At 37.2% G+C, this 17,180-nt stretch overlaps 1 protein-coding gene and 1 non-coding gene across 3 annotated transcripts in view; both read right to left on the bottom strand.

Annotated features, from left to right (window-relative positions):
* GABRA3 (gamma-aminobutyric acid type A receptor subunit alpha3) overlaps positions 1-17,180 on the bottom strand; it is a 316,285-nt gene that overhangs the window by 89,013 nt on the left and 210,092 nt on the right. For both annotated transcript variants that reach the window (XM_072743596.1, XM_072743595.1), the window contains exon 5: positions 15,207-15,427. In XM_072743596.1, coding sequence (XP_072599697.1) covers positions 15,207-15,427 — 221 coding nt within the window. The remainder of the gene's footprint in view (positions 1-15,206; positions 15,428-17,180) is intronic.
* Positions 9,856-9,960, bottom strand: LOC112909815 (U6 spliceosomal RNA). Its single transcript, XR_003233161.1, has one exon. It is a non-coding gene; the product is annotated as a U6 spliceosomal RNA (small nuclear RNA).

The raw sequence follows: 17,180 nt of genomic DNA on the forward strand, positions 1-17,180 counted from the left end.
AAAAAAGAAAAGAAAAAAATCCTGCACAGTAACTCAAAGTTCAGCTCTACAATGTACCCTGAAGCAGGACACTGGTGTCTTGAGTAGTTTCAAATCACCAAATAGAGAATGTTAAAAAGAGCTGTGTGTTCATATACAGCAATCACATAAGAAACTTATGACCTAAAGCAAAGGTAAACTAACTTTCTTGAAACTTCCAATTCTATACCAACTGGCCAATGCCTGCCCAGTATGAAAACTAGTTTTTGTTTGTTTGTTTTGTTTTTACCTCTAATATAGCTTAACAGTGCAGCTTAAATTTTTACCTGCTGGCTTGTGCTCATACCAACTTTTAAAGACTGCTTCTTCAACTACAGCTGCAGAATATACCCCAGCTCTGGGAAAAACTCTTCTTTCAATTTCTGCTGGCTTTGTTTTCAAAATATTAAATGTCAAGCTTTAGCTGTTCTGCCCATTTTTGACCAGATTTTTTTTTTTTGGATGTTGAGTTTGATAGGTTTCTTATAGATTTTGGATACGAGCCCTTTATCGGATAGGCATTTGCAAGTATTTTCTCCCATTCTGTAGGTTGTCTTTTAGTTTTGTTGACTGTTTCCTCTGCTGTGCAAAAGCTTTTTATCCTGAAGTTCTAACAGTTCGTTTTTGCTTCTGTTTCTCTCACCTTTAAAGATGTGTCTAACAAGAAGATGCTGCCTCTGCCTTCTCCTCTAGGATCTTGATGGATTCCTGTCTCACATTTAGGTCTTTCATGCATTTTGAGTTTATTTTTGTGTATGGTATAAAAAAAGTGATCCAGTTTCATTCTTCTGCATGTGGCTGTCCAATTTTCACAACATAATTTGTTGAAGAGACTGTCTTTTTTCTATTGGATATTATTTCTTCCTTTGTTGAAGATTAATTGACCATTGAGTTAAGGGTCCACTTCTGGGTTCTCTATTCTGTTCCATTGATCTGTGTCTCTTTTTGTGCCCATACCGCACTGTCTTGATGATCACAACTTTGTAATATGGCCTGAAGTCCTGATTGGTGATGCCTCCAGCTTTGGTTTTCTTTTTCAACATTCCTCTGGCTATTCAGGGTCTTTTCTGGTTCTACACAAATTTTAGGATGGTGTATTCCAGCTCTGTGAAAAATGATGATGGTATTTTGATAGGGATTGCATTGAATGTGTAGAATGCTTTAGGTAGCATTCTAAAATGTCTATGCATTCTAAAATGCATAGACATTTTAACAATATTTGTTCTTCTAATCCATGAGGTTCAAATGTTTTTTTAATTTCCTTCTATCTTCCTCAATTTCTTTCATAAGTATTCTATAGTTTTCAGAGTACAGAAACTTCTTTGGTTAGTATTATTCCTAGGCATCGTATGGGTTTTGGTGCAATTGTAAATGGGATTGATTCCTTGATTTCTCTTTCTTCTGCTCCATTGTTAGTGTATAAAAATGCAACTGACTTCTGTGCATTGATTTTATATCCTTCAACTTTGCTGAATTCCTGTATCAGTTCTCGGAAAATTTTTTGGTGGAATTTTTTGGTTTCTTTACATAAAGTATCACATCATCTGTGAAGAGTGAAAATTTCACTTTTTCTTTGCTGATTTGGATGCCTTTTATTAATTTTTTGTTGTCTGATTGCTGAGGCTAGGTTATCCAGCACTATGTTGAACAAGAGTGGTAAGAGTGAAAATCCCTGTCATGTCCCTGACCTTAGAAGAAAAGCTCTCAGTTTTTCCCCGTTGAGGATATTTGCTGTGAGTCTTTTGGTTTTGTATATGGCTTTTATGATGTTGAGGTATGTTCCCTCTATCCCTACATGGTAGAAGGTTTTTATCAAGAAGAGATGTTATGTTTTGTCAAATGCTTCTTCTACATCTATTGAGACAATAATATGGTGCTTCTCCTTTCTTTTGTTAATGTGGTGTATCGCATTGATTGATTTGCAAATGTTGAAACACCCTTGCAACCCAGGAATAAATACCACTTGGTTGTGGTGAATAATCCTTTTTTTTTTAAGATTTTATTTATTTATGAGAGAGAGACAGAGACAGAGAGAGACAGAGAGGGAGGGAGAGGCAGAAACACAGGCAAAGGAGAAGCAGGCTCCATCATGTAGGGAGCCCGACACAGGACTGGATCCCAGGTCTCCAGGATCACGCCCCGGGCCAAAGGCTGCACTAAAGCTAAACCACTGAGCCACAGGGGCTGCCCAAATAATCTTTTTAATAAATTAATTTTTATTGGTGTTCAATTTACCAACATACAGAATAACACCCAGTGCTCATCCCGTCAAGTGTCCGCCTCAGTGCCCGTCACCCATTCCCCCCCAACCCCCCGCCCTCCTCCCCTTCCGCCACCCCTAGTTCATTTCCCAGAGTTAGGAGTCTTTATGTTCTGTCTCCCTTCGTGATATTTCCCACACATTTCTTCTCCTTTCCTTTATATTCCCTTTCACTATTATTTATATTCCCCAAATGAATGAGAACATACACTGTTTGTCCTTCTCTGATTGATTTACTGCACTCAGCATAATACCCTCCAGTTCCATCCACGTTGAAGCAAATGGTGGGTATTTGTTGTTTCTAATGGCTGAGGAATATTCCATTGTATACATAAACCACATCTTCTTAAAGTACTATCGAATCCTGTTAGTGTCTTGAGAATTTTTGCATCCATGTTCATCAGGGATATTAGCCTATAATTCTCCTTTTTAGTGGGATCTTTGTCTGGTTTTGGGATCAAGGTAATACTGGCCTCATAGAATAAGTTTTCATTTCTGTTTTTTGGAACAGTTTCAAAAAATAGATATTAATTATTTTTTTTCCTTCCCTGGATCCATCCAAGCATTTTATTTTTTTATATTTTCCCCATTTTTTTGGGTATATTTTTTATTGGAGTTTGATTTGCCAACATATAGTATAACACCCAGTGCTCATCCTGTCAAGTGCCCCCTCAGTGCCCATAACCTAGTAACCCTGTCTCCTCATTCACCACCCCTTGTTCATTTCCCAGAGTTAGGAGTCTCCCATGTTCTGTCACTCTCTCTGATATTTCCCACTCATTTTCTCTCCTTTCCCCATTAATCCCTTTCACTATTTTTTATATTCCTCATATGAGTGAAACCATATAATATTACTCAGCCATTAGAAACGACAAATACCCACCATCTGCTTCAATGTGGATAGAACTGGAGGGTATTATTTTGAGTGAAGTAAGTCAATCAGAGAAGGACAATCACGGATTCCATTTCTTTGCTGGTTATGGGTCGGTTTAGCTGTTCTATTTCCTCCTGTTTCAGCTTTGGTAGCTCATATGTTTCTAGGAATGCACCCATTTCTTCCAGATTGCCTGATTTGTTGGCATACAATTGCTTATAATATTCTCTTATACTTCTCTTATACTTTTTCTTCAGTGTTGATCGTTATCTCCTCTTTCATTCATTATTTTATTTTATGTTTTCTTTTCTTTTTGATAAATATAGTTTGTGGTTTATTGATCTTATTAATTCTTTCAAAGAACAAGCTCCCAGCTTTGTTGATCTGTTCTACTGTGTTTTTTTTTTATTCTATATCATTGCCCCTTTAGCTGTAAATTTAGGTTGTATATTTTCAACTTTTCTTTTTTCTTAAGGAAGGCTTGTATCACTATATACTTCTCTCTTAGGACTGCCTTTGTGCTATCTCAACAGTTCTGAATTGTCATGTTTTAATTTTCATTTGCTTCCATGTACTTTTAAATTCTTCTTTAATTTCTGGGTTGACCCATTCATTCTTTAGTAGGATATACTTTAACGTCCATGTATTTGTGGTCCTTCCAAATTTTTTCTTGTTGTTGACCTCAAAAGTTTTATAGCATTGTGGTCTGAAAATATGCATGGTACAATCTCAGTATTTTTGTAACAGTTCAGCCCTTATTTGTGATCCAGTATGTGATCTATTCTGGAAAATGTTCCATGTGCACTAAAAAAGAATGTGTATTCTGCTCCTTTAGGATGATTGCTCTGAATATATCCGTTAAGTCCATCTGGTCCATTCAAAGTCCTTATTTCCTTCTGTTTAGGTGATCAGTCCATTGCTGTGAGTGGGGTGTTAAAGGCCCCTACTATTATTGTAGTATTTCAATGAGTTTCTTTAATTTTGTTATTAATTGGTTTATATATTTGGCTGCTCCCAAGTTAGGGGCATAAATATTTACAATTGTTAGATCTTCTTGTTGGATAGACCCTTTTATTATAATGTAGTGTCCTTCATCGCTTATTACAATCTTTGGTTTAAAATCTAGTTTGTTGGGATGCCTGGGTGGCACAGTCAGCTAAGTGTCTGCCTTCACCTCAGGTCATGATCACCAGGGTCCTGGGATCGAGCCCTACATTGGGCTTCCTGGTTGGTGGGGAGTCTGCCTCTCCCCCTGGCTTGTGTACTTTCTTGTTCTCGTTCTCTCTCTCTCTCTCTCTCTCTCAAATAAATGAATAAAATCTTTTAAAAAATAAAAAATATTTTGTCTTATATAAAGATGGCTACTCTAGCTTTCTTTTTTAAAGATTTATTTATTTTAGAGAGAGAGTGTGTGTGTGTAGGAGAGAGCAAAGTAGTTTGGAGAAGGGCAGAGATGGGGGGGGTGAGGGAGGAACAAACTCTGCACTGAGCAAGGAGCCTGATGTGGACCTCAATCATAGGACCCTGAGATCATGACCTGAGTTGAAGGCAGATGCTTAACTGACTGAGCCATCTAGGTACCCCTCTAGCTTTCTTTTGATGTCCATAAGCATGATACATAGTTCTTCATTCCCTCAGTTTCAACTCAGGGGTTTCATCTTTGGGTCTAAAGTGAGTCTCTCATAAGCAGCATATTGATTGGTCTTTTTCTTTTAATCCAATCTAAAATCCTATGTCTTTTAATTGGAGCATTAGTCCATTTACATTCAGAGTAATTATTGAAAGATATGAATTTAATGCCATTGTATTACCTGTAATGTTGCTGTTCCTGTAGATTGTCTATGTTCCTTTCTGGTCTTTATTACTTTTGGCCTCTGCTCAAAGAATCCTCTTTAATATTTCTTGCAGGACTGGTTTAGTGATTATAAATTCCTTTAGTTTTTGTTGTCCTGGAAATTCTTTTTATTTTATTTTATTTTAATTTAATTCATGAGAGACAGAGAGAGAGAGAGTCAGAGACACAGACAGAGGGAGAAGTAGGCTCCATGCAGGGAGCCTGATGTGGGACTTGAAGGGCTGAAGATGGCACTAAACCACTGAGCCACCTGGGCTGCCCAATGTCCTGGAAATTCTTGATCTCTCCTTCTATTCTGAATGACAGTCTTGCTGGGTAAAGTATTTTTGGCTGCATATTTTTCCCATTTAGCACGTTGAATCTATTATGCCAGTCCTTTCTGGCCTACCAGGTCCCTATGGACAGGTGTGCTGCCAGCCTTATGTGTCTACCCTGGTAGGTTAAGGACCTATTGTCCTGAGGTGCTTTCAGGATTTTCTCTTTATCTTTGAAATTTGCAAGCTTCAATATTGTATGTCAAAATGTTGACCTATTTTTATTGATTTTGAGGGGGAGGTCTCCATGCCTCCTTGATTTGAATGCCTATTTCTTTCCCTATATTAGGGAAATTCTCAGCTATAATTTGTTTAAATAAGTTTTCTGTCCCTTTCTCCACTCCTGATCTTCTAGGACTTCTATAATATGGATATTACTTCTCCTTATGGATCATTGGGTTCTCTCAGTCTCCCTTCATGATCTAATAGTTTTCTTTTCTTCTTCTTTTCAGCTTATTTTCCATCATTTTATCTTCTAGATCACTGATTCACTCTTCTGCTTTGTTCATCCTCATTTTCATGGCCTCCACTTGGAATTGCATCTTGGCAATAGTGTTTTTAATTTCAGCCTGACTATATTTTAGTTTTTTATTTCTACAGTAAATGATTCTCTAGTGTCTTCTCTGCTTTTTTAAGCCCAGCTAGTAACTTCATAATCATTGTTTTAAATTCTAGTTTAGACATCTTACTTATATCCATATTGATTAAATCCCTGGCAGTGAGTACTCCCTCCCGTTTTTCTTTTGCAGTGAATTTCTCCATCTCATCATTTTGTCCAGAAAAGAAAAGAAGAAAGAGAAAACGAAAACAAAAAGATCAATAACAACAGGAAAAAATAAAAACTAGATCCTGGATACATTTTTGTCTGCATGTCAAAAAAAACCTAAATCCCAAATTAAGAAAGAAAACCATATATACATTCATATATATTTATATATGAAATACAATGAAAGGAAACAAATAAGAACATATACATAATGTATTTATAAAAATAAAAGTTTAAAAATTAAAAAAATTAAAAAAACAGGAAAATAAGTGAATAAATACTAAAAGACTAAGGAAGGGGATCCCTGGGTGGCTCAGCGGTTTAGCACCTGCCTCTGGCCCAGGGTGTGATCTTGGAGTCCTGGGATCAAGTCCCACATCAGGCTCCCTGCATGGAGACTGCTTCTCCCTCTGCCTGTGTCTCTGCCTCTCTCTCTGTGTCTCTCATGCATAAATAAATAAAATCTTTAAAAAAAATAAAAGACTAAGGAATAATACAAAGAATGCTGTATACAATTTTCCCCAGGAGCTGAAGATTTGTAGTCCTCTATGATCAGTAAATTTGAAGTGAGCCAGTTGATTGTCCTGGTCTTCTGGGGGAGCAGCCTGTTGTACTGATTCTCAAGTGGACTTGGCCTATTGCAAATGCACCTCCCTTGCACAGAGGAGGGCTCAGGGTAAGCGGCTCTGGACGTGATGCCCTTTTGTTCCCAAAAGGCTTTCAGCAATGATGAGTGGGATGACTATGGTGGTGCCCCACTCTGTAGCCCTGGAGCTGAAAGTTCATGCCCTCCACGCTTCAGTGAGGCCTCACAGAAAAGCAATCAATCACTCTTGTCTCTGAGTTTCAATCAGAACTCTATGTTCTCCTGCCCCATGACCAAATGTTTTTATCTCAGACACATTACTGAGTTTCAAAGCTCCAAATTTTATGGACTCCTGTGGCATGGACCCATACTGTTCTTTCCAGGGAGAGAAGGGGGTATCACCACACTTCTGCCTTTTGCTGGAAACTGCCTAGGAAAGCAGTCACACAACTGTGTAGCAGTTCACAGTTTATAGCTCTGCAGAGCAGAAAGCTGGCACCTATGCTTGCTGTTTTTACCCAGCTTCCACATTTCTGCCTGGGAACAGTGCAACACTTAGGTGCCACCCATTCTTCCTGTGATGCCAGGGAACTTGAGATTATGCTAGCACACCTGGGATTCCACTCTGCTTCATCACCTGAGCACCTTTGAGGCCAGGATGTCCCCCACTGTAGCAGGCTTCTAAAGTTCTGGGGATGCCTGGGTGCCCCAGCAGTTGAGTGTCTGCCTTTGGCTCAGGGCATGATCCCAGGGTCTGGGGATACAGTCCCACATCGGGCTCCCTGAGAGGAGCCTGATTCTCCCTCTGCCTGTGTTTCTGCCTCTCTCCCTGTGTCTCTCATGAATAAATAAATAAAAATCTTAAAAGTTCCGATTATGCACTCCACAACTTATAATACTTTGCGGTAGCCTTCTTAAGCAGGCTTCCTCCTCTACACAGTATCCTCAGCTATATCAACCTAGATTCAAGCCTCCACATCTCGTACCCTCCAAAAGATAGTCATTTTTCTACATGTAGACTTGCAACATTTCTTTTCTCAGATCTCCAATTGATTTCTCAGGTGTTCAGAGTGATTTGATAACTATCTAGAAGTATTTGAGGGATGAGACAAACATAGGGTCCCCCTACTCCTCCACCATCTTAACACTTCTCCCATTTTTTAAAGATTGATTGATTGATTGATTTTAAAGAGAGAGAAAGAGAGCACACGTGAGAGGGGTTGGGAGAGGGAGAGATCATTTTAAGCCAACTAAATGCTGAGAGCAGAGCCTGACATGGGGATTGACCTCATGAACCTGAGATCACAAGAGTTGGATGCTTAACCAATTGTGCCACCCAGGAACCCCTCCCATTTTTAATTTTTTAAGCTTCACTTTCTGGATCAGTTCAATAGGGATAATAATGCCTATATTGAATAGTTCTTGTGAAGATTAGAGATGTTTTACATAAAGCGTCTGGCACATAGTAGGTGTCCAACACAACTTATTAGTTATTATGTTAGAGTATTATAACTCATCTTCATCCTTGTCTTCTTCCAATCTACCTTCCACATGGTTTCCAAAGCAATCAATCTGTCTAAAATGCAAATCTATGCCATTCTCCTGTAATAAACTCTTTAATAGATCCCTATCACTTTTATGCCAATGTAGCATTCCTCTCCACCTGAGGTCACTTCTCTGCACTTTATTCTATGGTCTGGTCATACTTAACTTCCTTTCATTTCTTTAGTGTATTATTACCACCCCCCCACACACACACTTCATCCCCCTCAACTTTATATTTGCTGTACTTTCCCTCTCTGAAACATTTCTTTCCTATATTTTAGTCTAATTTATTTCTACACATCGTTTATGTCTCTATTTAAAAGCAATTTCCTCTGGAGCTCTATCAGTTAAGCATCAGACTCTTGATTTTGGCTCGGGTCATGACCTCAGGATTGTGAGATCAAGCCCTGCATCAGGCTCTGTGCTCAGCAGACAGTCTCCTTGAGATTCTCTCTCCCTCTCCACCTCCTCCCTCATACTCTCTCTCTTTCTCTTAAAAAAAAAAAAGATTTCCTCTGAAATTCTTTGTGGATATTCCCCCACAGACTCCCTTCATTATCTCTGCTAGATGCTTCCATAGCACTCTGTAACTCCCTGATTTTTAAAAAAGATTCTATTTGTTTATTCATGAGAGACACAAAGAGAAAGAGAGACAGAGACATAGGCAGAAGGAGAAGTAGGCTCCATGCAGAAAGCCTGATGTGGGACTCGATTCTGGGACTCCGGGATCATGTCCTGAGCCAAAGGCAGATGCTCAACCACTTAGCCACCCAGGCATCCCTAGCTCCCTGATCTTATTCTATGTTATCATTATGGTTTAATTGTTTTCCCCACTAGAATGTAAGTTATGTGAGGGCAAAGACCACATCTATTTTTGCTCACCACTTTATTCCTAGTACCCAGAATATTGTTTAGATCTCATTAAGCCCTCTAGAAATGGTTTTTGGAAGAATAAATAAATGAAAGCTCTAATAAGAGATATGAATTTTCTGATGCGTGACGTCAATTCATGAATACCTATGTTTGTGCATGCTATTTCCTCTGCCTGGAATACCCTCCTATACCTTACCTCATCCCTCAGCTGCTTAATAATTACCTATACCTCCTTCAAGATTCAAGATACTGGATTAATTGGCTCCTTTATACAACTTTCCTTGCCTCTGTATAATTATGGATTATCCTTACCCTGTGACTCCATCACATTTTGCACCTCCTTCAGTTTAAGGGCTTTTATATTATTGTGCAGCTATATGTATACAATGTCTGCTTTAACTACTAGACTGTAAGGTCATTAAAAGCATAAGCTGTATCTTCTTTATCTCTGTAGCTCAGCACACATCCCAAAGCTTTAAACATAATAAGCACTCATAAATGTGTTGAATGAATAAATAAAATCTAATTAAATCTAATTTGGATATTAGATTTAAAATCTAATAAAATGCGATAAAATCTAAATCAAATGAGTACTTATCCCTCCTACTCAAATAATCAGTGTAACTTGCTTTTACTGCATTATATATTATGGACATTTATGTACAATATATATAAAGAGCAATACGATGACTATATTTACCTATATCTTCATCAATAAATGTCATTAATAGAAATGAGCTTTTCCTATATATCCATGTATGGAAAAAAATGTAAAACACTTACTGAACTTATATATCATCCTAATCTGGGCTCTGTTCATCTCCTCTGTACTGTTTTAATTTTAGTATGTGTGTTGCTGAAGCAAGCACCAGGTAATGAGCTTTGGCCTGCATTTTTATGTTTGTTCCGAGGTTCCAAGATGAGGTTTCATTCTAAACTGTCCTAGTTACATAGCTATGCAATCCTTGGTCAGATTTTTCTAAGAAGCTGACCTTCGGTAGCTTTCCATGAAATCTAGGTAAGATTTCCAAGGGTCAAAATAATAATAATAATGTTATAGAATAACACTTCCTGAAAAATTCAAAGTGTTCTTTTAGGCCTTATCTAATTCATACTTTTCATCTGTCTGTAAGACAGGCAGTAGCTACATTATTATCAGAATAAGAAAGTAGATAATTTGTGTCTTGAAAAAGTCACTAAATGAATAAATCGTGGGGCCATGAATAAAGCCAAGCTTTAATATTTTCAGTTTTGAACCTAGGTCTTCCTCCAGACCCACCTTCCTGGATCCATAGTGAATCATCTACTATGTAAGGGAACCAATGACTTTATCATGCTTCTGAATTTCTGTGTTTCTTTTATTCTGTACTTCAAAATAAACACAAGGGCATCCCACATAGAATCCTATTTTATCAAACTCCACTTTCTTATCCAATTCAGAATAGAATGAAGGACTCAATGGTCATCTTCTTCCCATTCATCTAACTTTATTATCAGGTGACTAATCCTTTGATCTGCTTCATCTTCTGTACTCCTCAATCTTCATATTTCATCATTTTTCTATCTTCTTCATATTTCAACATTCCCACTCTCCCTTCTTTCTTCTTTTCTACTCCTCCTCCAAAACTCAAACCTATCATTGATCCTTTTTCTTTGATTATTCACTCTTTCCACTGTCCTGTTCTCATTCACTCTCTATTCTTTCTCTTCAATCTTCCTGCTCATCACTTTCTCTTCATTTTCTTTTTTTTATTATTTAAGGGAAAGAGGGAGAGAATAAGAATAAGAACAAGAGGAAGGGCAGAGGGAGAAGGAGAAGCAGACTCCCTGCTGAGCAGGGAGCCTGACACAGGGCTCAATTCCATGACCTGAGCCAAAGGCAGACATTTAACCAATTGAGACACCCAGGCACCCCTTTGTCTTCATTTTCTTATATCTTTTTACCCATTCATATCTAATAATCATCCTTATCCGTCTGTCCAACTACCTCATTCCACAATCCCCTCCTCTGTTTATGTATACTCTGCTTCATTCTTTCAATAACTTTGCACACTCCCATCTCTTCTTCAAACTCTTTTGTGCACTTTGTTACAAGTATGTCTCTCTTATATTTCTCCACTTATGCCCCCAATTCTCCTTCATACATTATCTATTCATACTTCTACTCTGTCCCACCCTCCCTATCTCCTTTTCCATTTTTATCTAACCTCATATCCTTTCATGCAGTGTTGAGAAGAGGCGTCCCTCTTCCTTTAAAACTTTCAAGATACTTTTGATACCATTCCACTTACAGTTTTCTCTGGCAACCTGATGTCAGTAGAACTCCATTTCTACTAATATCTTCAATCTTTCTCTTTCTGCTATCTCATGAAAAAGTGCCAGTATCTGCATTCAAAAAAAGCAACTATTTCTTTTACTTCTGAATGTATCTATTATATATTCATCCTTTAATTTTTAAACAAGACTCAGAAAGTATTGTTTAGTATTTTCACTACTTCTATGTCAACTCCTAAAAACTCACCACTGCACTAAATACTACATTGAAACTGTGCATGTGAAGAATACCAATGTTTTCCATGTTGCCAAAACTAATACATTTAATTCTCTATATTACTTGATCTCTTTGTAATAATCAACAATGCTGTAAAAATGTACAAATAATGGTGAATATCATGAACTTACAGCCAAACTTGTAAAGTATGAATGCTGGCTCAACCATTTACTCCTAAGTGATCTTAAAATTTTTTCTTATCTACCTGTGTCTCAGTTTCCTCATCTGAAAAGTGAGAATAATAGTACCTATCTTACCTATCATTCTATTTACAGAGTTGTTAGTTTACAAAAGTGAAGGGATAAGAACAGTGCATGGCACATTATAAATACTATATTGATGTTAACTATTATATTTATGCTATTACTGGTGTTGTTATTATTATTGATCAATGTCAGCTTTTTTTGAAACCTTTTACTCTTTGATATAATTTTAGTCAAAATGGGTCAGGTTAGTATGCACTAACAAAAAAAAAAAATCCCAAAATCTCAGTGTCCTCAAACAACAAAGATTTATTTCTCACTCATTCTATTTGTCTATCTCAGGTTGTAGGGAGGGGCACCATCTTCTGTGTCATCTTCAATAGGGGCACAGAATGATAAAGCCAAGGACATCTGGCATAATGTCACTTACTGTGGTCAGGAACATGAAAAAATATGTACTACTCTTAAAAGCTTCCCATCGCCCCTCAGAACTAATACATGTTATTTCTAGTTACATTTGGTTAGCCAAAGTCATCTACACATGCCTAACTTCAAGGCTTTATGGAAGTACAATACGACCATGTACACAGAAGAACATGAATTAGAATACTGAAAAGTAGCAGTACTGACTATCAAACTTAGCTTCCAAGATACTGCACACTAGAGGTTCTATCAACACCTTTCTTAATTTTTCTTCTTGGTCTCCTTCACAGGTTCCTCTTTCTCACCTTCTGCCTTAATGATATGATACTACATGATTGGATCCTTGGCATGATTTTCTTCTCACTCTGTATACTTTCCTGAAATGATCACATCCAATCCCATGGTCATCCCAATATACTAACAATACCAAACTTTACATCTCTAGCTCATATGATCTCCTGATCTTAAGATTTGTATATCCAAATGCTATTAGACTTCTATCCCTAGATAACCACAATCTTTTAAGGCTTATCTTGCCCAAAATTAACCTTGCAGATTTATCCTATCTAAATTTCTCCTAACTTTTATATGATCTGCCCCAGTTTGTAGCACCATCTTTCATCCATGTTATTTGGATACTTGACTACCTTGACTCCTATACCTCCTGTCATTCTAACAATGGCTCTTTTTACCATTTCTTCAGCGTCTCTCTCCTTCTCCATCTTAATCCACTGCTCTGAATTAGAACTTTACCACTCCTTGCCTAGACTATTTAAGCTGTCTGCTAACCAGTTTCCATAATTCCAGTTTTGCTCCTTTCATTTTTTTCATTTGTTGTTTTTGAAGTTTGATTTGCCAACATATAGTATAACACACAGTGCTCATCCCATCAAGTACCCTGTTCCTTTCAAATACATGCTTTGTACAGTAACTGGAAAGCCATATATAAAATAAAAAACTGACCACTTCATTCTCTTGCTTCTATTGAAGGAAACAATTCCAATTTCTTACAACTGCTCACTTGGTTTTCTCTGCCTAGAATGTACTTCCTGTCTTTTCTCCACTTTACACCTATAATTATTTTGAATACATTCTACTTACTGAATAGTACCAAAATGAATGCTAATACTAATAATCAGGTGCTCTATACACACACACACACACACACACACACACACACACACACACACGTAAATCTGTAGGATCTGGAAAGAGATCAATAAAATATATGTGTTAATTTTATTGACCCTTTCTCCAGATTACTCTTCCCTTCTTTTCACCATCTTTTCACCCATTTCTATTCACTTTCTTTTCTCTATCATTATCTCCTCTATTCTCATTTCTCCTCTAGTTTCTCAGCTCCTCCTGTCTAATTCAATTTTTCTCCAAGTATCCATTTGCTATCCATTCTTCTTTGCCTATCCTCTTATCTACCAAATTCTTTCAGAAAAAAAAACACTAATAAACAGCAAATTTAATATAATGAAAGACTAGCATATGGACAAGGACACTTCATGTATTCACCACATATTTCAGTTTCATTGTACAAAATAACAAATACTCAAATTTAAAACAGCCACAGAATATGCACTGAAAAATCACATTTCTCCATTCAATAATATGAATTCAGTTACTTAAAACTGACACTCATTCATGTATGAGGGAGCTTCAGGATAACTGTCAGTACAGGAGCTAGCAAAAACATAAAACAAGAACCAAGGACTTTTTTTGGTTTTGGAGCAAAGAATATTATGGAACTGGAAATGTTTTTAAAGTCATTATTTAAAAAAAATAATAAAGTCCCAATAATACAGAACTATTATTTTTGAAAGCAAAATTATATGTAATACATATAATTGTGTATGTGTGTATATATGTGTATATATGTATATGAATGATTTTATTTATTTTAAAGATTATTTATTTTAGAGAGAGAATACAAGAGGAGAGAAAATCTCAAGCAGACTCCCTACTGAGTGCAGAACTTGATGCATGATTCCATCTCATGACCCTGAGATACTGACCTGAGCCAAAACCAAGAATTGGATGCTTAACTGACTGAGCCACCCCGGTGCCCTTGTATATAAATGATATTTATAGGAAACATTCTGGGGCACCTGGGTGGGCGGCTCAGTTGGCTAAGTGGCTGCCTTCAACTCAGGTCATAATCTCAGGGTCCTGGGATTGAGGCCCGTGTTGGGCTCCCTGCTCAGCAGGGAGTCTGCTTCTCCCTCTGCCCCCTGCCCTGCTTGTCCACTCTCTTTCTCTACCTTCCTTTCTCTCAAATAAGTAAATAAAATCTTAAAAATAGATGAATGAATGAATGAATGAATGAATGAATGAAAGAAACATTGTTAGGTTGCTTGGAAACCTCATTTACATCAAACTCCTCAGCTTTCCAGGCAATGTGGCATAAAAGATGTGTTGCTGTAATTTTGGATATATTATATATAACATTGTATGCTTCAGAAAATATCCATCATTATCTCATTTGATTCTCACAATTCTACATCACAGGGAAAGTTTGTTGCTGCAGTTAAATAGCTTATTTTGTCACAGTGTTCTGCCTGTGTATACAGCTATGAGTCTATATTTAAGGGTCCTTGAATGTGTATGTTTATGTGTTGGTCCATATGTGTCTCTGCATATGCATACATTTTATACATCATGAACATATATCTCTGTGTGTCTGAGAATGTTCATATGTTCAATTCTCTATTTATTTGTATATCTATAATATATGTCTGTGAACATGTGTACCTGCAAATATGTTAAGAACTATATACCTACATGTGCTTTTCTAATCTGTAAACTTGATAGAACTTTGTTTGTTTTTTATAGAACTTTCAATAGATAGCCTAAAACACTGCTTTCAAGTCCAATCCTACCCCTCACCCCACCCCCTGTATACTTTAGATGGGAGGTACCACTCTCTGACCTCATTGTGTAGAGGAGGGTTCCATTGTCCACCAGTCTGAGCAGCTTGTTAGGTGTGGTCATGTTATGGGCTACTGATTTCTTGCCATTGTGAAAGAAGGTGTCAGGGGTCCAGATCTTACTAGCCAGGAGGTTGTTCAGTGGAAGAATCTTCATGGGTCCATCAAATTTTAGTCTTTCATCATGCCATGTCTGTCGAAAAAATACATCAATGGTGTACTCCTACAGACAAAAAGAGAGAACAATGTTTGAACAGAGTTCTGGTGCACACAATGCACTTAGCAAATATTAATCACCTTGCAATACAATATTTCCTCCAATGCACAGAAGCAGCAGTCTATTAATAGTACTTACTGGTAAGTATGGCAAATGATTATGATTGAAAAATAAAGCTATGGTGATCAATAAGTATGAAAATATTACATCTGACAAGATTTTGTTAGGGAGGTCGTTACCAACACTGCCATGGGCATCATACAAGCTGACCATAAGACTCTGCCTTATGAAAAGGCAAGAGCTCCCTTCTCTGTTCAGTGGCATCTCCAATAATAACAAATTCTTTACCTCATCTCTTTTACTAAATGATCCCATATGAATATCAAAGGCCAATATAACAATCATCATAAAACCAAAACCTTAAACTTTAAAACACATTTGAGTCTCACGGAAATGATACATCTGATGAGTTTATATTTTATTATCTTCAATAAATAAGGAATGCTTACCTATAAATAAAAACAAATAGAAAATGGTAAATAGAATAACAAAAAATCATAAAATAGATAAAAATTGCTAAGAAACATGCACAAAACATTTCAAAATTGCTGTTAATCTAAACATAAAATAACAATAAATGTTTCAGGTTTTGGTGACAGCAGACTAAATTGCTTGACTGTATCTTCTTGTAGCTATTAATTATAAAATTAAAACATAAAAGGAGAAGGGGAGAAGAAGGGAGGAAGAATCTATTAAAAGCAATGGGGTGCAACTAAAAGCAGACAAAAACTTGAGGAAAGTTTACTCCTGAAAGATGGCAGCAGCAGTGGGTGCTCCCCCAAATCTAGAATTCTCATGGCAGATACCACAGTTTTACTGGCTCAAGCTGGCAGATAATCTGGAGATTTAGGGGTGGTACTCCTGGAAGTAAGACAGTGACTGAAGGGATGGGACCTCAAGTCTGCATATATACCCTGCCCCAAATTTTGGCTATTACACTATACACACATGAGCAAGACTTGGGGACTCTGTTAAAACATATAGTTAAACTATAGGGGGAATCTTCCACAAAATGACAGATGACAAAACTGTGCTGAGTAATGCTTGTAAGTTTAGCAGAAATTAGAAAATGTATTGGCTTATTATCTCAGAGGATAGACCCCAAGCCTGGTCAAAGGGCTGAAAATTCATGACAAGGCCCTGGAAGGATGAGAGCCACTGAGAGGGTGAGTCCCCAAATCTGAGTGCAAATCCTGCCCAAATCTCTGACCACTAAACTACACAAGGCATAGGGGACACTTCTAGGTATCCAGGTAAACTAAAGAAGTAGCCTAAAATCCTGTGCCTTAAAAATCCCTAATGGCTTTTACTCATAATATAAAATAAGTTTAAATATCCTTCCCATACTTAAAAAGTATGACCCTTCTCTTCTCTGAGCTCTTCTCCAACCATTCTGTCCTCTAACAATTAGCCAGTCTGGGTTTTCTCTTTCTCTAGCATACCAAGTACATTACTGACTAAGGATTAGAATAGTCTATAAATATCATCTAACTTGGGACACATTCAAAGTCAGAAGAGTTTTTATCAAAAGTTACACCAGGACAAGAGGTGTAAACCAGGACTGTGCCAGGTAAAAAGCTGGAACTAGACCCCTACCTAAAACCAAGACCCTGAATGGCTCTAACTTCAGCAAAAGAGAGTTAGATAAAATGAACTAGACAAAACCAATTTACAACATGAAAATTCAAAAAGGAAACTT

This window comes from Vulpes vulpes, chromosome X (genome assembly GCF_048418805.1).
Source record: "Vulpes vulpes isolate BD-2025 chromosome X, VulVul3, whole genome shotgun sequence".
In the NCBI taxonomy this organism is placed as follows: Eukaryota; Metazoa; Chordata; class Mammalia; order Carnivora; family Canidae; genus Vulpes; species Vulpes vulpes.